Source organism: Filicampus tigris, chromosome 10 (genome assembly GCF_054856515.1).
Source record: "Filicampus tigris isolate MCC_2025a chromosome 10, RoL_Ftig_1.0, whole genome shotgun sequence".
NCBI lineage: Eukaryota > Metazoa > Chordata > Actinopteri > Syngnathiformes > Syngnathidae > Filicampus > Filicampus tigris.
Genome location: NC_141226.1, coordinates 18,051,024 through 18,076,143, shown reverse-complemented (window position 1 = coordinate 18,076,143; position 25,120 = coordinate 18,051,024). Strand labels below are relative to the sequence as shown.

At 40.6% G+C, this 25,120-nt stretch overlaps 2 protein-coding genes across 2 annotated transcripts in view; one reads left to right on the top strand and one right to left on the bottom strand.

Annotated features, from left to right (window-relative positions):
- The window catches only part of sntg1 (syntrophin, gamma 1), a 40,246-nt gene extending 33,329 nt beyond the window's left edge, over positions 1–6,917 (top strand). The window contains exons 15-20 of the mRNA XM_086043800.1: positions 1,264–1,380; positions 1,662–1,733; positions 1,831–1,983; positions 2,097–2,189; positions 4,266–4,376; positions 5,296–6,917. Of these exons, the coding sequence (XP_085899926.1) occupies positions 1,264–1,380; positions 1,662–1,733; positions 1,831–1,983; positions 2,097–2,189; positions 4,266–4,376; positions 5,296–5,481 (732 nt within the window). The 3' untranslated portion in view covers positions 5,482–6,917. The remainder of the gene's footprint in view (positions 1–1,263; positions 1,381–1,661; positions 1,734–1,830; positions 1,984–2,096; positions 2,190–4,265; positions 4,377–5,295) is intronic.
- Positions 6,918–7,767: 850 nt separating this feature from the next.
- Positions 7,768–21,169, bottom strand: pcmtd1 (protein-L-isoaspartate (D-aspartate) O-methyltransferase domain containing 1). The gene is made up of 6 exons (XM_086043754.1): positions 20,936–21,169; positions 15,579–15,968; positions 15,256–15,358; positions 14,573–14,744; positions 12,519–12,642; positions 7,768–12,288 (listed from the first exon to the last, which is right to left on the bottom strand). The coding sequence occupies exons 2-6, from the start codon at positions 15,883–15,885 to the stop codon at positions 11,882–11,884; spliced, it is 1,113 nt and encodes a 370-aa protein (XP_085899880.1). The 5' UTR covers positions 15,886–15,968; positions 20,936–21,169; the 3' UTR covers positions 7,768–11,881.
- Positions 21,170–25,120: the final 3,951 nt, after the last annotated feature.

Here is a 25,120-nt window from a genome sequence, read left to right as displayed (position 1 = left end):
GTGTTGACGTGAATCTCGAATACGTTAGTGTGAGATTTGGCCTCTTTGGCACACATGTTTACATGGCTGAGGGTAGGATAGGTAACTTGAGCTAAGCCATTGCATTGCTGTGACCCTTTCTCTTGCTATGGTCTTCCCTATCTGTTGCTGTTTTGTACACTGACTAGTTGAATCCAGTGAAGATGGTGGAGTCACACATTGTTACATAGGCTAGGCAAAGTTGTCCCCCTATGTGGGCATTGCTAAGATAATATAAGAACAGAAATTATTTTGGACAGGACAGACCTTCCCCATCTGGTAGGAAAGGCTCTAGCCGAGTACTCGATCTCGGCATCCATTTAATAGTCTAACAGTAAACAACAGTCTTCTGGTCGTTGGTATTGTGAGCTTTAAAGATGAAAGAACCGATGGAGGTTCCCACGGAACTTTTCAATTGGTGCCGCGACCCGTGGTGTTATGCTCACTGCTCCTTTTTTTTTCTTCGACGACATCCTCGCAGAAATTCCAACAATTTGACTTTGGTAATAGTTAAGAAAAGAATTCTGGGATTCATGTGTTGGATGCTCAGATAACTGACAGGTCAGCACAAAAGGTCTGAAGAACCTTTTGAGTGTTCGATTCTATTTCGCTCTTCGTGTGTTGGATGCGCTGATAACTGGCAGGTCAGTCCGAAGGGCGTGACAGATCTCAAGGGCAGAGATTGGAAAACCTGATAAAAAATACAACACTGGAAAATGATATAAAGTGTATTTGAGGAATCTTGTGATAAGGAGTAAAGCGTACCACATATAACGTAACATACTGTCCAGTATATGTTGCAAGTTCGAGTGTGATACGGTATGTTGAGAATTGCTGGGATACTGCTGGAAAAGATTAAACTAACCCTAACCCTAAGCCTGGATCCAGGAGAAAAAGGGAGTCTTGGTGAGAGGTGTGCGTGGCTGTGATTATGTTGGAGATGCAACAACCTCGTGATTTTGCAAGTACGAGAAGTGTTGCAAATGGATTCCAAAGATGATTGACGCGAGGAGGTGAGGGGAGGAGCTAGCTTTAGCCCGTGTTGTCAGTGGAAGTTACAGTTGTCGCTTACATTTTTTTTTTTTTTCCAAAATCAAATAATCTGTAAACCATTTGTTTAAAGGATTATATGTTTTGCATTGTTAGCATTACACTCACAATGCTCTTTCACAGCATCTCAATGTTAATTATTTGTTTTTTTCCATGTTAAATGTCACATTTCCTTCCACTCTGTGAACGGCACAGATCATCTACATGGGCTGGGCCGACGAGAAGGAACAGGACTCCGTCCAGGACCGAATGTACTCGCCAAAGTTCCTGGCTTTGAGGGGTTCCTCTCTCTTCAAGTTCTCCGCTCCCCCGGTAGGATTTTTGTTTTCAACAGTTATTATTGCGTGCGTTCTTCAAGGGGAAAGCTACTCGTCATTTTGTGTAAAGCGATAATGACAAGCACAGTAATGGAGATGCGGGAAAGACTGATGTAAATGGAATATGCTATTGTGAGTGTATGGCTGAATGCGGTAGGAGGCCTTGACAAGCTGTTGTATTATTTAAGATTGTTCATGATTGAGCAACCTTTTAGAAACAACACTCTTCAACAAACAATCCTTTACTTCTCTTGTTCATTTGCCATCCATTTACAGGTGACAACATGGGACTGGACGAGAGCCGAGAAAAGTTTTACTGTCTATGAAATTATGTGCAAGATTTTAAAGGTAAAACAACGTCTTATGGTAAAGAACCCCCGGGCACAGGTGGCACAGCTAATGTCATGCTAGCTAACAACATGCCGTTCGCTCTTTATGTGATCAGGACAATGAGCTGGTGGACAAGAGGAGGCACTGCTTCAGCGTGCAGACGGAAACTGGCGAGGACATGTTCTTTAGCGTGGAGCTGGAGTCCGAGCTGCTCGTTTGGGAAAAGGCCTTTCAGATGGCCACTTACCTGGAAGTGGAGCGGATACAGGTGGGCAAGATGGATGATGCTACACGCAGAGAGAGAGTGAGAGAGAGAGAGAGAGAGCAATGATAACGTTAGCTGCTAAGCTCTCGGTTTGTTCTTCTGCTTGTTCTTCACAGTGTAAAACGTATGCCTGCATCATGGAGAGCCACCTGATGGGACTAACAGTGGACTTCAGCACGGGCTTTGTGTGCTTTGACGCCGCTTCCAAGGTGAGTGAAGGACATGTGCTAGCATTAGCAATTTCATAATTTGTGATAGTACAAATGCTAACATTAGCATTACACTTCCATGAATATATGTGATCTGAGCTGGGTTTAGCATTAGCAATACATTTCCCGAAACCTAGATAGATAGATAGATAGATAGATAGATAGATAGATAGATAGATAGATAGATAGATAGATAGATAGATAGATAGATAGATAGATAGATAGATAGATAGATAGATAGATGGATGGATGTACAAATATACTTTGTGACAGTGAGTAATTCTGGGGAGTACACCATGTTAGAATATTATTTACAAACCAGACACTGTCCAGTTGACAGCATGAGGGCTGGGAACTCCGCAATTAACTCCAACAGTTCTTTAGTCTAATGACTTAATGCTTCCGCATGGTCGTTGCCTACGAACGAAGGACAGAACCTTTGCATCAGAGGTGGCAACCTGTACTGGTGAATTCACCTAAAATCTCAAGTCAGAAATCACATTTAACACGATCAGCTGCAGCTTCTTGTGAACACCATAAAACAAAAAGCAATAAAACAGAACATTTATTTCACTGTAATTTATGATAAATAAAAGCAAAACACAATCCAAGTTTTTTCTTGGCCGAGTGCGATGCCAATAGTGTACTCTTCCTAATGGACCAAAAGCACTTAGTGTTGATGTCTTCAATAAATGAAGACATAAAATATGTGCTTCTACATGAATCAGCAGATATATGGAAGGGACCAGAAAGTTCTGTCCTTTGCTAAGTGACGACAATGCATATGACTCAGACCAATGTGTCCATAGAACGTTAATTAGTGACAAAAACAGGACAGTTTTTGTTGGAATGTTAGAATAATCGGGACAGTGATTGATATGCAGCTTGTGGCTATAAAAGAAAAAAAATCAGGATAGTTTTGGTTGATTTTATAACCTGCCAAAATCTGGGGCTGGGGTCGTTCAAATTTCTTGTGGATTCAATCAAATAAAAATTGGATTTAGCCTTAATAAGAGTGGGACACTTGTTCCGACGCTGATGTAAGCTGAGCAATCCGCCTCTGACTTTTTTTTTCAAGCCCTTGCCAAAAGCAATGCCCCTCTCCTTGAGAGGTTTTCCCAAATCGGCAGAAAACCAAGGATTTTTCCGACCCTTCACTCTGAATTTACGGATGGGAGCATTTTTATTAATGATGAAATCTGAAATCGTAAAAGTACTGCAAGGCCAGCTCAATATCATCGATTAAAGAGATTCTGCTCCATTTGAAGCGAGCCATTTCATGCAGAAAAGATTGTATGCAAAAGTTTTTATTCTCTCTCCTGAAGAGAATATGCTCTTTAAATGTAATTTTTTGTATTAGGTATTGTTGCAGTAGCACAGTGATCAGTCAGATTTAAAAGTTTATTTACAAAAAAACACCTGTGTTTGTGAATTTGTGTGGGGCATTTGTTAAATTTGGGGCATCTTTAAATCTGCTAAAGATGAATGACGGGGGTGGGGGGTCACTGGGATGTGTTAAAGAATTAACTAAGTAGTTGAGTCAGGTTGAATTGGCCACATTGAATTGCAGACTGATTTATAGTTGTCTGACAATGATGTCAACCAGTGTATGCTATGCTGCTTGTTGCTATGATTTATGAAAATCTGGATGGTTTTGGTTCAAAGGATATTTTTCAGTCTTATGCTAGAATAGTCATGATCATGTGTGGTATGCTGCTCACTAGCCAATTGCAAGGCTACATTGTACACTATATTGTTACAATGGCCTTAGAGCAGGAGCCTATTCGTTTTGCAATTCGTTTTTGAACATTACTATTGTTATTTTCACTGTGCTGTTGTAAACCTCAGGGCTGATTGCGATTCTCCACCTCCAGCTGATTACACGGACATAAACAATTATTGTAGGCCTCACTCATACATATTCACAATTCTTTTCTCAGCTGCCATTATTTGCCGTGTGGCCACGATAATAAAACGAATGCAACGAGCGGCGTCACGCAGAGTCACAAATGCATTATTCGTGATCCGTTAATACACAAACTAATGATATGTGCCTTGTGACCTTCTGCATTCCAGGCTGTCCTTTGGAGATACAAGTTCTCGCAGCTGAAAGGCTCATCAGACGACGGCAAAAGTAAAATCAAGTTTTTATTCCAAAATCAAGACTCCAAATCTATTGAAGCAAAGGCAAGTAAATCTTAAGAAATGTTGGCTTGCTTAAGCGGGCTTTACACGTAACGATTTTTAACAACTTCATGTTGTAGTACCAAGACGGACCTGTGAGCGCCAGCGTTTGCCACGGTGCATACAGACTACCATGAACTACAAAGAAGAGGAAAGAGTAGCAATAGCAGAAGAAATTGTAGAAGCTAACCGTTAGCTTAACTGACAGCTACATTGTGGTTGATAACTCTTTTCTTGTCATTTTTCTTGTGGTGAATAATTTACATTTAGACACGTTATACAAACAATCAACACAAGTAGTTGCTCCTCGATTTATGTCTGGCAACAGTGTGAGCTCCAGCTAATTTTCAATCAAAATTTCACACCACAGTCCAGACCATGGCTGGGCCATAAATATTGAATATGTTTAAAAATGTACAATCATCAACTGATCCGGGAGAAAAACTTTTACCACACCACATTACCACTCAGGATAATCAAATTTTTGATTTGATCAGAAGTGGCGGGGGATGGGGGCGGTTGATGCTTTTCTAGAAGATTTATTGTGTTGATTCCGAATCTGCCAAGTTTTATAATAATAATACTAATAATCAGAGCTGGGCATTTTACAAAAACTTAAGTCAGCCATCATTCACCGTTTTTTTCCAGGGGGAAAAAAAAAATAGTACCCGCCTATAGGCCGGTCCGCCTCTAATTTTACACAGGCCTCGGTCAGTGAGTCTGACTAAACTTTCACCACCCCTTGTTGGATCAAAATCTTGAGCCAACATGCTGGGTGAAATCCTCAACCCAATGCGTAACCCAGCATTGGCTCAGTCCGGCCCCGTTGCTGGGTTCGCTCTTTCATCCAATTTGGGTTGCTTTTAACTCAGCGGCTTTAAGAACGTGCGTACCCTGATTTCTTGATTTTTGTCTCCTGCAGGAGCTGGAGTTCTCCAACCTGTTTGCTGTACTTCACTGCATTCACGCTTTCTTCGCCGCCAAGGTGGCGTGCCTGGACCCCATGTTTGTGGAGAGCCAGGCCACGGCGGCCAACGCCGGCATTCCTTCGCTGGCGAGCATCTCGTGCAATTCGCACACTCCCAAGCTGAAATACAAGAACACTTGACGCAGCGTTTCTGCTTTAGTCGTGACCTTAGCCTCAAGTGCTGGCCGAGAGGGAGAAAAGGACTCCATGGGATATTTTGAAGAGGACACTTGAGACACAGACCTCCTCGGGAAAATGCCTGAAATCTCATACAAAGCCTTTCTGGGAAGAAGCTCCACACATAAAGACTCCATGGACACCAAGTGTGCATTTATTTCAACTTCTTTTTGAGGGAACCCACTCTACTCCTGCTCCCGGGATATATTATGATTGACACATCAAATAAGGATACTTTTATATGAATCTTTATTGAGGATTTAAAACTCTTCCTGTATTTGGGCAAAGATCTACAGTCCTACACTATATGGACAAATGTCTTGGGACTAATTTATGGCGGTCATCATCATCAATTAGAATTTTGCACTTGTTTTGTCAAATTGCTGAGAACAATTTTCTAGAATGATAAGATTTGGAAAGATTAGCTTGAGAGTCATTATTTGCAGCAAAAACGTGGTAAAATAGTCACAGCAGCGGATGCTGCTTGTTGCTATCATTATCACAGCATCGGGATCATTTCTGATGAGGATTGTTTTGTTACAATAGTCACAATAGTCAATACTAGTGAAAAGAATCTCAGAATCTGTATCATTTCTGTTGTGGGTAGTTGGTGGGTTTGTTTCTTCTGAAGTTTGTTTGCTGTAAGTTATGCTAAGAAAAAACAAAAACGTCATGCTAGTGCATGTATGCTGCTTGCCACTTTCATGTGCAGTCGTTTCTTTTGAGGGATTTTTGCATGGTAAAATATGATGGTTTGTGGTAGGCAGCTATTCACCATCATTTTTTCTTATATTTATCACTCATTGTCCAGGTGTCGTGTCCCAATACCTTTGTCCACATACTTTACGACAGTAGCAGCAAAATGTGATCTGCAGTAGGAATCTGCATTAATTTCATTTTTTTGCGGGGTACATTAAATTGATTAGAGTAGTTTGACTCTTCCCACGCCCCTAAAATTTGTGTAATTGTGTAAATAATCATCAACTTTAAAAAGACCTAAATTCCAATATGGGTATGATTTTAGGGGTTCGTTTCAGAAGTATTGTAGCTACGTTAGCTCATAGCGTTATCTCACAATTGTTACTTCACTCTATGGACCAATTTAGATGAATATAATCAGCTATGATGTTTCCGTTTACTTTCACGAGTTTGGAGTATGGTTTGTAAATATGAAAAATGATATCAATTGCTGTGAATAAAACAGTGGTGGGGGCAGAGGGTGCTGAAATGAACGGTCTAAGGCAGCAATGAAAAAAGGCAGATAAATGTGTTTTACAAAAGATGATGCTGGTAGTAAAACAAGATTAATGAGCGAGAGGAGTTGATTTTATTTTTTTGCAGATGTTTTATTAACAAATATACTGTGTCATGACTCAATAAAGGAGATATTTTATAACACGGCTCGCTGGTGATCACTTGTGAATCGTTGTTTATTGTGCATTACTATGCCTCAAAGACAAATTAACGCCTCCCTCGAATAGATGCCATCCATTAATTAGTCAGTGGATAGAAAAAAATTAACACCTCCCTCAAATACAACATACACGTTTAGTATTAGAATTAAGAGACAAAAAACGTTGTCTGCTTCATGCTAGTAGCATACTGTTAGCATTTTGGTTAACGGGCTAAACAACGATTAGGGTTAAGATAATTTTGGGTTAGGATTAGGACCGGGGTGTAGGGCTACGTTAAGGGTTTGTATTTAGCATAGTTTATAGTTATGATTTGAGCGGGGCTAGTGTTCTGTTCTGTGATTGGCTAGTCTGCATTTCGGCGGGTGGCTTAGAAAAAGGAAGTAACAGGCTGGCTTGAGGTGGCTTAAAAAAATATTTTAATGCATACTTAAAGTCACGGAAAGAAGGAAACAATGTTTTTAGGAAGTATCAAATATAGGCAAAAATACATAAATGTTTTCATAAACAAACATTGGGTTGTCAGCATAAAACCACCGAGAGCTGTATCAAACTGGAATGAAATAGAATTCACCAAAAATGGATGATTCATCTTGCACTCGAGTCTGTCGCTATTATTCAGTGTGAAATAAGAAAAATGTGACGTAACCCTTAAGATGTCTTCACAGAGGAGTCATGACATGCAATGACAAATGCATTTTGTGTAGCTTCTTTGTCCTGGCTTGTGTGGCCATTTTGTTCATATAGTGTTGCAATGAGGGTACGAATTCAGCCACCTCACCAAGCTCCTCATTCTCTCGACTCAGACGCCAAATGAGATAAAAAAAGAGGCAGGAGATTGTGATTGTGACCTTTATTCTGGTGCCAAACATCCACAGAGAAACAACACATTTTCTAAATGAACAGCACGCAACCACGCTCCGAGAAATTGATGTATTTTGGCTCTGTGTCCCAAGCCTAAAATTGGCTCCATTAAATTGTTTCATACTACAGCGGAACCTCCAAAGTCGAACAAATTGAAAAATAAGCCTCTGAACTTCAAAGCGTCATCATGAATGACATCACGCAGCCTTCACAAGTCTGTTTTGCTTTTTCTTTGTCATTCTGTGTAAGGGTGTGTAAGTGATCTCAAAGAGTAAACGTGATGGAAATAACACTTACTGTTGCTCAGTGCAATACAATCCATTCAATATTTTCAATTACATGTGCGGTAACCCCCATTTACCTATGGTTCGCTATTCACAAAATCACCTGTTCACCACCAATTAGCATTTTTTGGGGGTGTTCTTTCTGAAATGCCCCCAAAATTCCGAGAGATGCCAACCAAGCCCTGTTGTTACGTTATTCTTCAGGGCAATGTTATATGAGTTGGAAAGGATATCAAAGTGCTAAACTATTGATAAAGGCAAGTAAAAACAATATGTCAATTACTCGCTGTTTTTTGCTATTCGTGGCAGGAACGGACCCGATTTTGATATTATAGCAAGCAGCGGCCATGTTGCGTACCGAGACTAAAGTGTGAGTAGTTTATTTAAGTTTCATTATAAACTATTATTATTTGCAGCAATACCTATAAAACACCATTATTAAAAAAAAAAAAAGTTCACAATTGCCTATAAGTGCCACAATTTGGCCGCAATGCACGAGTTCTTTTTCTAACTGAAGCACCTCAATTCACTTCAACAAAGTAACTTGGCACCAGGATACCACAAGATAGCGACAAAACACTACTTTAATCTAAATGAACTCTTTGACCTGGTTTAACCTCGTTTCTTAGCTATAACAGATGCCACGACATGGCGGAAAAGCAATACCTGTGTTGCTGAACAAAAATATCAACTAGGTGTTTTTCAGCGGGTAACAAAGCCAAAAAGAAAATGTGTGTGAATATGAATTTGCAAAGTCAGCATTATTTATTACAGCTATACAGTATCACACTTTCCTGTTCCCTCTCACTTAATTGGGCGGTTTTACTTAATTTTCATTTGATCATACAGCGGTTAAGTTAACCAGCGTCACAGTATGGATTGTGTTGGACTTTGGAGGTTCCAGTGTCATCTTAAATATGTCCATTGTGTGGCATGAGAGTTTTAATGGCCGCAATGCCCATCAAATGTGGGTGATGATAAATTATTGCTCATTTTGAAAGCTTTTCAATTAATGTTCAAAGTTAAACACAGGCAGTGGAAAAATTCACCTCATCATCACGCAAAAAAAAAAGAAAAACAAACAATAATCATCAGCAATGTTTTTTTTTTTTTCACTTTTCAATATTTGTCATTAATGAAGACTATTGGATATATTCATCTATTGAACAGACAGCAGTGGAGTTTTGGTGTACAGAGTTGCCAGTGTCAAGTTACAGTACAGCAAGAAGGTGCTACAACAAACCCCAAATTAAACTGTATAGACTATATCCATGTATGTATATTCATATATAATTTTCATTTCAGCTTTTTTTTTTTAAACACTAAAAGACGCATTCAAAGTAAGACAAAGGTCAAAGTCAAGAGTTCACGTGACGAGAAAAAAAACAAAAAAAAAACGTGGAATGTCATCTCCTACGTGTGACGTTGGCACTTAAAAAACGCCATCGCTATACAAGTGGTGCAGACTAATCATACTTTTGATCAGAACATTTCAGATTTTATAAGTCTGCGGTAAAAATCCTCCCCACCCCCGCTACACACACACCTCACCCCAAACCACAATAAGGTGCTTTGTTATACAAAAAGGCTTTGAAATTTGCATTGCTTTCAATACAAAAGCTAAAATCGCTTTAGATTCGTCTCAATTGATTGGCATGAATGACTCAATCACTCCACGTGTAAGAGTGTGGTCAGGCGTTAGCAACACTCCACAGAAGGGCCTCGCCCCTCCCGCTCCAACAAATACCACATCACGCCAAGTCAGTTCCCATTAGAAAAGGTTGCGTTAAAAGGTGTCCCCGTAGAAAAAAAAAAAACGCTTATGACACCTCCAAGGTAGAAAAACCCCATCAAGTCTTCTCTTATTGATGATTAAGAAGCAATGATTTACTTATAATAATCATTAATATTCAGTAGAACCTCCAAAGTGGAAAGTCACAAGAGTGGGACGATTTGAAGTTTACGAAAATTCGTGTAAGTGAGCATCGAAGGGAGGAACTCCTCGAGAGCTTTTTCTTTGGCTTTTTGTTGTTGTGATGCAACACTGATCAACTGGAAATGGAATTTACTTCCAAAACACGGTTTAAGATGATTTGCGCACACATCAGGTCCTTAGGTACACTAGTTGCTGAATTCAAGCAAAACTTGATGTCACGAGTTCATTTTCATTTTAGTATGCAGCTGTCAACATCTGCTTACTGCGACTTAAACATTGCCTGTACAGTTAAGCATGATTTTATAATGGGAATATTTTATTTACATTCACATTATTTACCATTCGGCGTTTTTGACGACGATGCCAATTTTGATATTTGGCAGACAAAAAATGTTTGAATGTGTTTGTCATTATGTGCAGATTTATGTCGATTTTGAAAGAGCTAAAATTGGACGATGAAATCGGCCAGCCGATTAATCAGTCAAACCCTATTTGCTTATACATTATCAAAATGTCACAGAGCAGATGCTAACACTACATAAGCAATACTATAAAATGACACTAGGTGACATTTTTGTTCTGAAATCACCTTTCCTGTTCCTTTTCCATTACGGGTCTTCAAACGGTGAGTAATTTTACTTCATGGTGGTTTTATTTAATCCATCAAATTTAAAACTAAATTAATTTCACACAGTATTTATGTGTGCAAGAATGCTAATGATACTTAAAACATTGGCAGTAAGTAATAAGGTACTCTTAGTTCCATTTAATTAAGAAGTTACTTTAGATACATGTATCGAATAGCAATGTTTTATGTTTGCACTAAATAAAGCTTAAAAGGGTCACAGGTGAGTCAAGATAGAGGTATGCCTTGGACAAGTACAGGCTCTGTGACTGACTTGGACAGTCAATCGCAGAGCTAATATAGACAAACAATAATTTAATTTATTATACTGAATGTAATCCCTCAAGGGCAAATTCAATTCACTCTGTTGTATATTTTGTGTTGCAAACCACATACACACAATCGAATATATATATATAAATATAAATATATTCATATAAATATATACATATATATATATATATATTTATGTATTATATGTATATGGCGTATGTGTCAATTGCAAGATAAAAAAAAAAAGTATTTTGTAATTAAGTAAACTAAAATACTATTTCCAAACGACTGTTGGACCTTCCGTCTTCCTAAATACCAAAAATAAATACGTTTGAAATCAACCTTACAAGTCAGAAATCAATCAACACAAATGAAAAGAAGACATTTCAGCTATTATTGTAGCTTGTGAGTTTTAAAAGCATGCTAGTTATCCTATTTTAAAAGCACTCACATTTTTATTTGATTTCGTGAACAAAAATGTTTTTTTCAATTTTAATTTGAATTATTTTGTTTTCCTTAACTATAAAAAACCTTGAACAACCCGCTATATTACCCTGCGGAATATCTTATAATAGATTAAAGTAACTAATACAGGTCTGTTACACCAATATTAATGCTACTTAAACATTGCCCGTGCAGCTACAGGCTTTTATGATGGCGACCGTAAAACCTGGGAACAGATTAATAAACTATTATGGAAACAATTGTTTCATTGAAAATGACTCTCAAAGGGGATCGATCATGTTCCACTTTGGAGGTTCCAGTATACACTGAATTTAGCTCATCTGAAATCATCATTTTCATTGTGTGTACGTTTTATAGACAAAAAACAACAACAACAAAAAAAAATCAAAAAAGGAAAATCAACATATACAAAACGAGAATGTCAACATTATTATCCAGTGTGATCTGTGACGTTGAGTTCTGCCACCAAGATAAGTGTGGAAATAATGCTACGTGTGCACCTCAGTCACTTCTTCCTGTAGTACAGTAAATATTCCTTGAGGGGCTCGGGCAGGGGGAGAGCCATGATGTGGTCTCTAAAGACGTTGGCCTGCTTGAGGATCTCCACGTCGCCGAGGTCCCGCTCCTCCTTGTCCTCCTCTTCCTCGGCGTTGGCCTCGCCGTCCTTGTGCTCCTCGTCGCCGTGCTCCTCCTCGCTCTCCACCATCTGCGGGATGAGCTGGTTGCCCACGAAGACGTACGTGTTGATGCGGCGCCGCCGGCAGTGCCGCCGCTTGCGCTTTTGCGGCACCCGCTGCGCCCCCGCCGCGCGCCGGGCCTGGCCGTCGTCCTCGCCGCTCCCCGCCAGCTCGCGGAGGGTGCGGCGGATGTAGATGCGGCACAGGTCCTGGAGGGTGCGCACGGTCACGGGGGCTGAGGACAAACGGGGGACGCAAACACAAAAAAAGGGCAGGATGCTGAGAGGATGTTGGTGAAGCGGCATGTGGCTGACTGCTCAAGGTTACGTTGTAATTGCTACCGCCCTGCCCCAATCAGAGAGGCAGGTACGTTGTCTGCTTCAGAAAAAAAAATACATGCCTCCTTCACATCCGCTCTGCGCAAATTTGAACTAAAAAGAGGTGAAGAGTCTCGGAGGAACTCACGCAACTGGACACTGTCTGGCTTGTCGCCGTCGGCTCTGCTCTGCTGGACCAGCGGCGCAAAGGACACAGCCAAGATGTTTTTGCTGTCCCACGTGCACTGGCCCGTCCTGGTGATCTGGGTCAGCTGCGGGGAGAAAGAAAAAAAAAACAAAAAAACACACACATTATGTTTGTTTTGTTTTGCCAAAATGTCTTTTTTTTTTTTCCTATTAATATTTCTCTGAAAATCTGAAATGTTTTATTTCATTTACACATTTCCCCCTCTAAAGTATGCCTTTCTAATATATCCTTTAGGCTAGCTCTTGTGCTGGATCTCATTAGATTCAATTTATATTGAAGGAGGCAATGAAGTGCCCATCACATTGTTATTGCACACGGACAAAAATGCTTCCTAATGTGTATGTAAATGCTATCAAGGTACAATTAAAGCGCACACTATCGTCATGCATGGGTGGTAATGTTACATGGAGTTGAGGGGGTGTAATAATTAACAGCTGTTATAATTGCGCACAATGGGTCCATTAAAGCTTTCTGCCAGATGTCCTCGTCATCTATTGTAAAGGGCGCCAAAAGGAGCGAGTGTGATGGTGCTTTTCCTTCAAATGATGATACACCCTGTGCTCCAATTAGTTGCTATTTATACAAATGTAGTCCTCAAATAGACAATCAGAGGGCGATGGCATTCACTTACGACAATTAAACACCTCCCTCAAACAGACGCTTCCCCAATATTGGTTGGAGTGCTGAACCTTTAAGACAACTAAAGGCCTCCGTCCAATTCACACCATTCCCAGTTAGTTGGCGGGTACATCGATCCGTTTAATACAAATAAACGCCTCCCTTAGCTAGACACCATGCCGCTGTTAGCCGACAGCAAAGTCTACTTAAGACAACTAAAAGGCTCCTTCAAATACACGTTGTGCCTCTATTGGATGAGTCATATTTTGAGAAGATCGAGGTACATCTTGGACAGGTAGCCAGGTATTAAAAGGCAGGTGTGTCAACCGCTCCAGATAAATTAACGCCTCCCTCAGATGTGCCGTAGCCCAATTAGAAGGGGCATCACCTGCTTATTAAAACAGAAAAATCTCTCAAATAGATGCCAATCCCCAATGAGTTTGAGCTGTATCCACTTCAGACAAACACCTCCCTCCAAGAAACACCATGGCCCAATTAGTTGGTGGTGAGTCATCCACTTAAGAAAAATAAATTCCTCCCTCAGATGGTTGCTATGCTTCAATTCAAGGGGGGATACTTCCTCTTAAAAAAAAAAAAAGCCTCTGTCAAATAAATGCAAAGCCCTAATTAATTCTGCTGAAGACAAATAAGCACCTGCCTCAAATGGACGACAATCTCCAATTGTTTCGCGGGTGTGTAATCTGTTTAAACCAAATAAAGGCCTCCCTCATATAGAAGCCACATTTCAAATATATGACTGGTGCGCCATCCGCTTAGGACAAATAAATACCTCTCTCAAATTAACGCGGAGCCCCAATAAGTTGACAAGTACGTCATCTGCTTAAAGCGGGAGTCAACGCAAATATATTTTTTTCAAGAATATGTGTTATGCAAGCCCACTAGTTGAAACAGGGCATTCTGATAAATGTTGCGTTTGTGGAATAAGTGTAAGTGCACTCGTTTTTAGCCATCTCCGGGGGCGGCCATTTTGTCTTCTGTCGACTGAAACTGACATCACAACTGCTCACAACGACCAATCACGGCTCAGATTCAGAGAACAGGTCAGCTGTGATTGGTCGTTGTAAGCAGTTGTGATGTCATTTTCAGTCGACAGAAGACAAAATGGCCGCCCCCAGAGATGGCTAAAAACAAGTGCATTTTGCTACTTAATTTATATTGCGCAAACGCAAAATTAATCAGAATGCTGTGTTTCAACTAGTGGGCCTGCTGGGAACATATTGTTGAAAAAAATATGCTTGGGTTGACTTCCGCTTTAATAAGGCAAATAAACACCTCCCTCATTACATGGCTCCACAATCAACCATGAAACATTGCTACACAAGCTGGCCTTCAAAATGCAGCATAAAGAGTCTCACCTGATCCTCGATTGGGAGCACCAGGATGCCCCCGACTTTGAGCAGGACTTTCATGTAATATTCATGGACTTTCTGCACCCCGGCCCCGCAATAAATGCGATCATATTGGTGGCTGTCTGTGGAGATTTCCAGGCAATCTCCCACCACAAAGACAGGCTCGCAGAACTCAAACCTGCGGGGCAGGGGTGACATCACATCAGATGGAAACATACAAAATGACCAAGCCAAATTATGATGAGCCCTATAAAGGCTATCATGATACCACGGGTAGAGAAGGAAACCACTTAGAATATATTTTAAAATACACAAAGCGTGTTTGAAAATTGTGTTCATGTTTTTGTATTTTAAAGCCATCAAAGGGTGATTTACAAAGTTTGAAAAATAAGTGAGTTTTGGGTTTTATATCCTCGACCTTCGCTGCCATGTTTGGCTCACACGCAACATTGAAAAGTCAAGTGTGTTGTAATTTGTACTGTATTCTACTGCAAATGTGGCATTTCCTTCAAAGTTCTATCTTTCAAATAAAACACGATTCCATGTGTCCCTATACATAATAAAGTGGAACAATTCGATTTGGTTCGATTCGACGCATGCACTGACATCTTTGGAATCAAAACCAATTTTCCGATTCAAATCGGTTTTCGTTACACCCGTTAACAGCAATGCATGAATCCAACACTCACTTATCGAAGCTGTCGCTGGTCTTTATGAAACTGTCCAGTTTGTCCCTGGCATATTCAACCACGTCCTTGTGGAGCTCCACACCGTGGTTCACACCAAACGGTCCTGCGAGAACAACAAGCGACGTTGCCGCATGAAAACGAAAAATAATAAATGAAATGCATTCAAATGTCTATCGTGATTTGTTGCAAAATGTTACATTCCATTGTCCACTATGTACCTAAAACAAATCCCGATTTGAATAGGTCAATCTGTGTTCTATTTCTAACTATAAAGAGCTTGTCTGATCCCCCATATTGTTTTCCATGGCCTATGCCAAGCTTACCAATGATGAGGCCCACCATGGTGCTCAGGTATCCTGTCCCGCTGCCCAGGTTGAGGAAGGAAAGTCCCGGCTGCAGCTTGAGCGCCTCCATCACCTCAGAGTAAATGCACGGTGCCGACAGGTGGATGTTGCCGTTTTTCCACGCCAAGTCTTTGTAGGCGCTGTCCCGGTAGCCGTCCAGGTAGTAGTCGCCACGGTCGATGGCGCGAAACGCCTGCTCCACTCTCTCCGTGCGAATGTACTGCGCCTCCTTCAGGTTGTCGATGAGGTCGTCGTTGTCCTCCCCGGCGCTCACCGCTCCCCCCATGCCGGCAAAAACTGTTTTGGGCCCGAAAAAGATCCAGCTGCTGTGACTCCTCACGCAATAATCATCTCCGGGCGGCGAGTGACCTGAGGCAAATGGTAGAAACACAGCTAAAAATGTTGAAAGTAGCCCACGCATCCCTTCTTTAAGGCGAATCCTCGAAATGACTGAATCACTTGATGGCACTGGCGAAAAGGCTTTGCAATTTAATGTCACCTATTTTTCAGTTGGTTTTTTTTGTAACCGATTCATCAATTAATCGCCCAAATAATCGACACATTAATTTTTAGTTGCAGCCCCAAACAAAGATGTTTTGTTATTGCCTATAGATTCACAAAATGGAAGCAAAGCTCTACTTATATCTAAATGAAATCCTTCATTCACCCATTTGCTGATTTTTTTTTTTTTTTGGTTTGTTTTTTGTGGAAAATACTTATTGGAGGTTTATCAGTGTTTCTTGAAGAATTGTTTTTTTGGGGGGGTTTACAAAAAAAAAAAAAAAATACAATGCATTTCAATGGCGTCAAGCCTATTTTCATTATACGCCTGGTCCCTAAATACTGGTGGTCGACTGCATTTCCTTGACATTAAGATGCCACTAGATGGCACCAAAAAACACATTGTTAATCCTATCCTATGGCCTTAGCACAAAAACACAGAATAAGTGTGTTTTTTTAGTGAGTAATGAAGGACAGATTGAGCGCACACAAGAAGAAAATCATCAAAACGTGCTAAACCGGAGCTATGTGGAGGTTTAATGTAGTAAGTCCATCGCAATGCTCATGAAAGATGCCTCACATTCTTCCATTTCCTTGGCAATCATGGTAACACTACGCCACCGGAGTAAATATCAGAGTGACAGTGTGATGATGTTACAGGGCTTTGATACCGTCCCACTCTTCCCCGCAGGGAATGTGCGCACCGGAGGGAAGACGCCTTTCGAATTTCCTCTATGCCTTCTCAGCATCTCTTCATCTGACTCAACCCATAAATTTTCATTCAGGGGCAACGCGATTGCGAGAGGGGAGGCCTGTGCTCAGGTCATTTCCCGTCCCGGAGCATCATCGTCCATTTTGCTCACCATCAGCCGCCGCTGCGGATTTTTAAGTTTCTGCTCGCTTCTGCCTGCCTTGCTTGGTCATTTTCAGTCACTACCAGAGCAAAGAAAAAAAAAGTAGGTCAGGCACAAGCTTGTACAAATAAAGCGCCTTTGGCCCACTGCAGCACAGTCTTACAGGAGAAAATCCACAGGGGTCTTAATACACTTGCTACTCTAAGGCTGGATTGACATTACTGGTGCAAGTAACTAATTTTTCATTTTCATGTATAGTGCTCCTTTCAGGTATTCCTGATTCGCTACATGCAAACTGACCCATTTGCTGATTTTTAAGGGGAACTGATCCTTCTTTGTTTGTTGAAAACTCACCTGTTGGCAGTTGATGGTGCTCTTTCGAAAAAAGTTGAAACACAGCATTCTGATTGATATTGTGTTTGTGGAATAAGAGTTAAGCAACAATATCCACCTATTTTTTGCCATCTCTGGGGGTGGCCATTTTGTCACTTCTGCCGACTGAAAATGACATCACAATTGCCCAGGGCTCAGATAACGACCAATCATGGCTCAGCTTCAGAAAACAGGTGAGCCGTGACTGGTTACTATCTGAGCCCTGAGGGTCTGTGATGTCATTTTTAAATGTGACAAAATGGCCACCCCCTGAGATGGCTAAAAACGGGTGGATTTTGCTGCTTAACTCATATTTCATATTAATCATATTGCTTTGTTTCAACTAGTGCGCCTGCATACAACATATTCTTGAAAAAAATGTTTGGGTTGCCTCCCCCTTTAAAGTGGGGCCACAGCCCTGTCTAATAGAAAAGTCATGTTTTGGCGCTATCCTGGCATCTTGGTGCCAAGGAACTATGTCGAAGCGACGGGAGGAGCTTCTACTAGGCAAAAGCCATCTAATGGAATAACAGTGCTTTGGCGCCACCTTGTGGAATCTAAAGGCGATTCTAGGATTATATCGCTTATACCACACGGTGTAAATCCAGCCTAAAAACACACAGATGGAACCTTAACACCTTAGGTGATAAAATATCCTCACTTGACCCCTGCTTGGAAAAGGAGATTGGATGTGAATCGGGGTCATGTTTGACAGCGCAGAGTCGCATGGAGACACCACAGTGAATCATGCCGCATGGCCAAAACTGATCCTTAAGAAACACGAGCTCTTCACGTCAACTTGACACCACAGCTCTGATCATCCGAAAGGCGTATGTAATACGCTACTACATACTCACATGACTTTTATTTGTTTGTGTGTATGTGTGAGATGCTATACAGCATAGCAGAATTGAAAAGAACAAGTGTGATGATGACCACAGAGCAGCAAATGCAACATACAGCGACATAGTTAACAGTCTGACTGCTAAGAATAATACAAGCAACAATTGATTCATTCAATGGCCTTATTTCAAGGTATTAAGTACTCAAAACGGCGGCCGATGCCAGTCACCGATACCGAGGCGCCCTCTGTGGCTATTTTACTATTAAGAAGAGAAATGTATCCATGTCAGTCCTCTCATATACCCAATAAGATGCTATTTCATGTATGTGCAGTTGAAGCACATATGCTTTTGTAACAAGGTAATAGGTTGCCCGTCATAGACAGTGGGTCCGTTAGCATTAGCATCTAGCTTTGTTTCACGGCGATCGTCTTACACAATACAATTTTATTAAGTCAAATCCTTTAATCATCGCACACATTTTCGTAGTAGGCGGGAGTTCACTGTCTGGGCCTGTACCGGACATTCAGGTTTGGTCGGTGTAGTGTTCTCAACAATCAGTCGAGTATATCTTTATTTATTCACTTTAGTTACAACTCGGCGCACCATGCATGACAACAGATTTCTTGTTCGTGTCTTCTTTCTTCTTCTAAGTCAATTATGCCATTAGGTTGGTGCCCCCCAGTATTCAGACTGAGACGCCACAGTTGAACTAAACAGTGACTTCAGAATAAGATGACAACGCTAAACGCTAGGTATTGCTAAATGACACTTGAACCACTGTTGTATTCATTTTAATTCTTTGTACTTCTATGTATTCCTTGAACAGAAGTTGAACAACCGCATATTTCTATTGGTACTGGTGCTATTGCTGACGGAAGTTTAAAATCAGAAGCGGACTGGCCTATAGCCGGATACTATTTGCCCCCCTGAAAAAAGTTGAATGATGGACGATGGAAGGGTACCCACGCTGCAGACGGATGATGAATAACGAACGCTTAATTTTTTGTTAAATGTGCAGCTCTGTTAAAATGTTACTTACTTAAATAAATGTTACTTAACAGATGGAAGCACAAGATGTTACAATTAATTAAATTAATTTGCATAATATCTAAAGGGAATGAAGACAGAGCTAAAAAAAAAACGCTAAGTGTCCTGCTACCAACGAGATGCAAACCTTAATAATGCGGGAAACAACAAGCCCTCAGTGAAACAACCTAAGTATCAAACTGAGAATTTATCCTGTAATTGAGACCAAAACCTTATAGACAAAATATACTGTACAGTATATGTATGCCATCGCCTTTTGTAGAGAAAAAAAAAGAGTGGGAAAAGAGAGGATTATGCTTTTTTTTTTACGAGATGAACCTCATTGTCATTTATTTTGCAACTTAACAGGACAACAGGTGCTGTTTGTGCAGTGTGTTTGCTGTTAAATGTGTACTTCCCCTGTGAACACACACTTAGAGATCGCATTACAGGCAAATTCACCTCAGAGCAGTAGAGATCTGTTTGTTTAATTTTAATTACCATTAGCCTTTCTCACATCAATTTAATTTAGCAAATTAAGTAAGAGTGTGCTCCAGTGGTAAAATGTTAAATTTAAAGTTTCCATTAGAACGGGTGGTGGGCGCCTACATCAATACAATGCAATTTAAAATGTCGATATATGAGATGGATTTTCATGAGAAAAGTTTTTATGATTAAGTTCTGCTTTATTTTGTCAATGTATCTTAACACAAGAACGTTTTTTGTCAGCTTGAACAACGCGATGAACTTCACGGCTGGTCGCGTGCTGTTGCCACAGCAACAGTTGCCTTCCGGCCAATTAAAATAAAATCAATTAAAATCTAAATAGATTTTCTTAATAAATGTGGTATATAACCTATCCAAATGGTCTAAATGGTGCTCGTAAGCGGTTTTCTTTTATATAGTTAAAGTTGCTGTCGAGTTTTATGGTTCCCTGTTGTTCCGGTTTCCGTTTGAATGACACCTTCATTAGCCAATCAGTGTGTCGGTTAATCACATGGCGCAGTTGCCACGGAGACAAGGTCTCTCGGCCAATCGAATCGCGCGACGCTTTGTTCCACACTGCGTGAGACGACGAAGCCAAAACAACAACAGCGTTCTTCGCACCATGTCGATCACAGAGCGCCTTTTAATCACCGCTGTCCGTTCCTTTTAGCATATCTGTGAAAAGTGAATGGCGAGCCAGGCGTTGGTTACATAAACCCACAAAAAGCGGTGTTTGTTTTGCATTCACATGCAGCTTTTGTTCCCAGTTTGAGCACAAACGCAGCAATAACTGCCAGTTCTCTGCAATGCGATTAACCTAAATCTTTTTTTTAAGCGGCGACTGACTCGGTCCGCCGGTTCGTAAAAAAAGAGCTTTCAACCAGAATTTAAAAAGTATTATTTGCAATAGACCCAGCGGTATAACTGAGCTCGTGTGTTTTAGACATCCCCAAAACAAGGAAGCGAAGTAGTGGCATTTAAAGGTGGCTAATGTGACGGCTAACCCGGAGTTAAATGGAAAGATAATTATGGAGTAGCAAGCTAGCTACGGTTAGCTCGGAGGGCCTGAGTGCGCCATCACCAAAAACACACAAAGCAGATTTAGAGGATGACCCCCTCCCCCACTTTTACTTCGACTTTTCATCCATAAATAACACATGTAACAACCACAAAACGCAGAGCTCAGCTAACCAAACTTTGCAGCTAAACGCGGAAAACCTGTTAGCGTGTCAACAAACGGAACAATACTCACAACAATGCCGTGTCGCATTTAGTCACTGCTCGTCTCCGGGTGCAATGCGGCGGTTCATGGAGACAAGAGGAAACATTTACAGCTCGGCTTAAGAGTTGCTATTTTGTGTGTGATGAAAGCGGGCTCCGGAGGAGAAAGTGAAAGGAACGAGTATTTTTTGTCGTGGTGGTGGAAAGAACAGCTGAGAGCAGAGGATGTAAACACAGAACGTCACGTGGTGTGCGGAGGCGTCCACAGAGAAGCAAGCACTGTTGATATTTACATTCTCTCTGGATATTTACATCCTATCTATCTATCTATCTATCTATCTATCTATCTATCTATCTATCTATCTATCTATCTATCTATCTATCTATCTATCTATCTATCTATCCATCCATCCATCCATCCATCCATCCATCCATCCATCCATCCATCCATCCAGTTTTGAAATGATGGAATCTGAAGCCAGTAAATTGTTATTACTATTTATTTTAAAGGGGGATTGGTAACGAAAAAAAAATCTCACAATATCTCATATCTCAGTGCAGTTAAAAGTGAAAACAATTTGCAAGAAATATAAAGTTGACGCACATGATTTTCCTTCGCGGGCCACTTGAAATTATGTCACGGAACGGATCTAGCCCCGGGACCTTGAGTTTGACACAGGTGAGCTAAGGGATTCGCATGGGGAATTGTCCTTAGTTGGTCCATTTTTGTATTATTATTATTATTATTATTATTATTATTATTATTATTATTATCATTATTATTATTATATTATGAAGAAGTATATGTATTATGACAGCTATTTGTTTGCTGTAATGTCTTTTTTTGCAGATCCGATCAATGACATCATTGATCGATATGCAAATGATGACATGACAACCGAACACCGATTTTGCATAAAATGTAAAATATCTGCGGATCCGATCAGATCTGTGTAAAGTCTAAAATGCTCTTCCACTAGATTCCAGAAAGTACACAATAAACCAGTGTATCCACCTGTTGTCGTAGAACATTCATGGCACGTGCAGTCGTGTACACTGACGATGACATTTTTTTTTTTACTAAATTGAGATGAGATCATCATGATTATTTCAGTATAGCTGTATTTGTTTTGGGGGCATTTTTGTTTGGTGGTGTGCAGTGAGATTTTTCATATGCAAAAAATGTGTACTGTACTCTGGGTTAACGAGTTGGGAAACACTGATGATGTGTCATCTGTTGCCTTCAGGGAGTCTAAAATTAACACTCTCCACTGTCAGTCTGTTTGTCTAGCTGTCTATCTAATATCAGGTGTTGCCTTCAGCGACTGTCAAAAATGAGAGCTTTCCTCACACAAATGATCCGTCTATCTAGTCTGACAAGTTAATCAGTTAATATGAATACATTTGATATGACTGAGTCATAGTCATAGACAAAGTCAAAGTATATTGTGGATGAACCACCCATTCACACTAAATGCCAAGGCACAGCCATCCTACTGCGGACCACCACCACATTACACACACCAGTCTGGTGGCCATTTTAGTCCTCTGATGGCCATACTAATAAATGAATGCTAATCACGAATACATCCATGATACACTTTATTGGAAAAAGTGAAACCTTACTATTCACTGGGGATAGGGAAGGAGCCTGTTACAAATAGCAAAAACCACAAACTGACGCCCGTCTTTAAAGGGGTTTATCATTGCCTATAGAAACCACAATGTGGTGGCAAAGCACTTAAATTAGAGTGCATCATATAAGAACACACACTTGATGAGGCTCATCAATAGTATTAGCAAGCATACTAGGCTCAATTAACATGCTAGCATAAACTGACTGACATCACACATGGGCAAACACTGCGCAAACCCTATCGGTGATTAAACTCATTTTTTGACAGTTACACACACACACACACACAAGAATTCTGTTGAATACAGGAAAATTGTAGCAGCAATGTAGATCACACAAAGTGTTAGTAGCTGCATCATTTGAATGTGCACTAAGTGCAGTGTTGCAGCGCCAAATAAACAGGACATCACAAACGCAAACATGAACAAAACGGATGCAGTCAACCCAACGACAGCGACACCAACATTCTACAAGACGGCGCCAAAGTAATACTCTTGCTGCTTTGGCACCAGAGCACAAAACTACAGGATAAGTGAGTTTTTCTGCAACTTAAGGTGCCAATAAACAAATCGGCAAATACCCAGCTGCAAATAAGCTGCTATTTTGTGAGTGTTTGCGAGTTACATGTTTGTTTTTGTGGATTTTTATAATAGTTTCCCATGGCAACAGGATGATTACTTCTTTAAAAACATCTACGTATTTTATAAAGAAGATTCACAAGTCAGCTCAAAGTTGATTTTCGAGCCCATTAGGGTCATCATCAGCATTTTTTGTGTGAAAGCAGAATGTCATCATTCGTCACACTTAATGTGCTTTGTGCGCAATGTGCGGTTAATCTACTTGTACACGTAGGTTGTCCTATTAAGGTGAATAATTTGTTTGCTTTCTCTCATTTGGCAACTTAAATGCTGAACAATTATTTTTTTTAAGGGCATAATTACATTAGAATGCAGAATCAAATAGGTTGCAAATTAGGGTTCATTCAATCACTGTACATTGTCTGAAATAAATGTCCCACTTGAGTGCATCCTCACTCCGGCACAACTCCTACGGCCAGCGTTTTCCTGCTGGCTGGCATGCAAACAGGAGTTCAGAACATTCAGAGTACTTGTTCATGGAATCACATGTCCACCTGAGAGCCAATCAAATAAGTGTAAACCTGTAAAATGGTTATTAATCGGAATACTTACCCCGTCACTGTGGTGCTGAGCCTGACGTAAACATGAGCGGTGAACATCAGTGAGCTTTGTGAGGCCATTAAGTTAATTTCTAGCTGCAAGTCAAGTGCACGCCAATACACGCGCCTCATATAACCCAAAGGATGACACGGGCCTCTGTGACACTACGGGTAAACATATGTTTCCGTGACATCAGTAGCAGAAGACATGCCCAACTCCTTTTTTGGTGGTTTGACATATAGGAACGATTTGATTGATCAGTTTCAGGGTTAAACTGCCACCTTCATAAACCAAAACATGTTCTAAAGTACAGGCAAAGTCGCATTTAATTAACTGCTCAAAGCCAAATAAATTAAAACTACTCACCTTTTCCTATTGAGAAAGAAGCCACACATTTATTGCATGGAATTAAACTCTTAAAGCAACACTGCGTCATATGTCAGTTTTTGTTGATTATGGCGGTGCTATGTGGACAAAAGCGGTAGTGTTTTGACAAAAATCAACCACATTTCCCATGCGTGCCTGCGCCTAGCGTCGTGAAATCCTGAGCCGTCCTTATAGCGAAAGGAGGAAGTGAGTATGGCGTCAAGCAATTCAGGACATTTGTATTTTTTAGCGTGCCAGGGTTGAACCCATCCTCCTCAAAGTTGCTTTGTGCCAGTAAAAACGATACAGGGCATGAAGTCCCATTCAACTACTGTACTTGTAAGTCAATGTTTCATCAAAAGAGTTGTGAAAATATTTTATAAAGGTAGATTTCTTACCCGGTGCTGCTTTAAAAAGAGGTTTACTGCTGTATTCCGATTACTGCCGCTGCTGGATTTAGGGCAGTACGGTGAAATGATCTCGGTTTCCTGTGAGGCAGAGGCCTCACAGGAAAAAGAGATTTGGGGTTTGAATATCAGCTTTAGTTTTCCTGTGTGGACTTTGCATATCCTCCACGTGCTCACATTGTTTTTTTCTCGAGAAAAGGTACTCCGACTTCCGGCCACTTTTTAAAACCTTTTGTGTCAGATTCAGTGAAGACTCAAGAAGCAAGTGTTTATTTAGATTTGAGTTAACGTGTGTGTTTTGTATTTGGAAGACCACAACAACCATTTTTAGCGCCCACGGGAACAAATACCCTTCACACGTTGATATCTTCAACATGTTATATACTGTTGCAAGAAAAAGTATATGAACGCTGCTGAATGAACTCGAGTTCTGCATAACAAACACGTTGACATGTTTTTGCTTAGCACACTTCGTGACCGTCACAGTGCAGGGTGGGGAACGCCTAAGCTAATGACTTCTCCGGAGCTAATTATGGTCATGAGCCATTTCAGTCCAATCAATGTGATTAGATTGAAGACGTTGATTAAAGTCGCCTTGTCCTGTAAAAAAAAAAAAAAAAGAAAAAAAA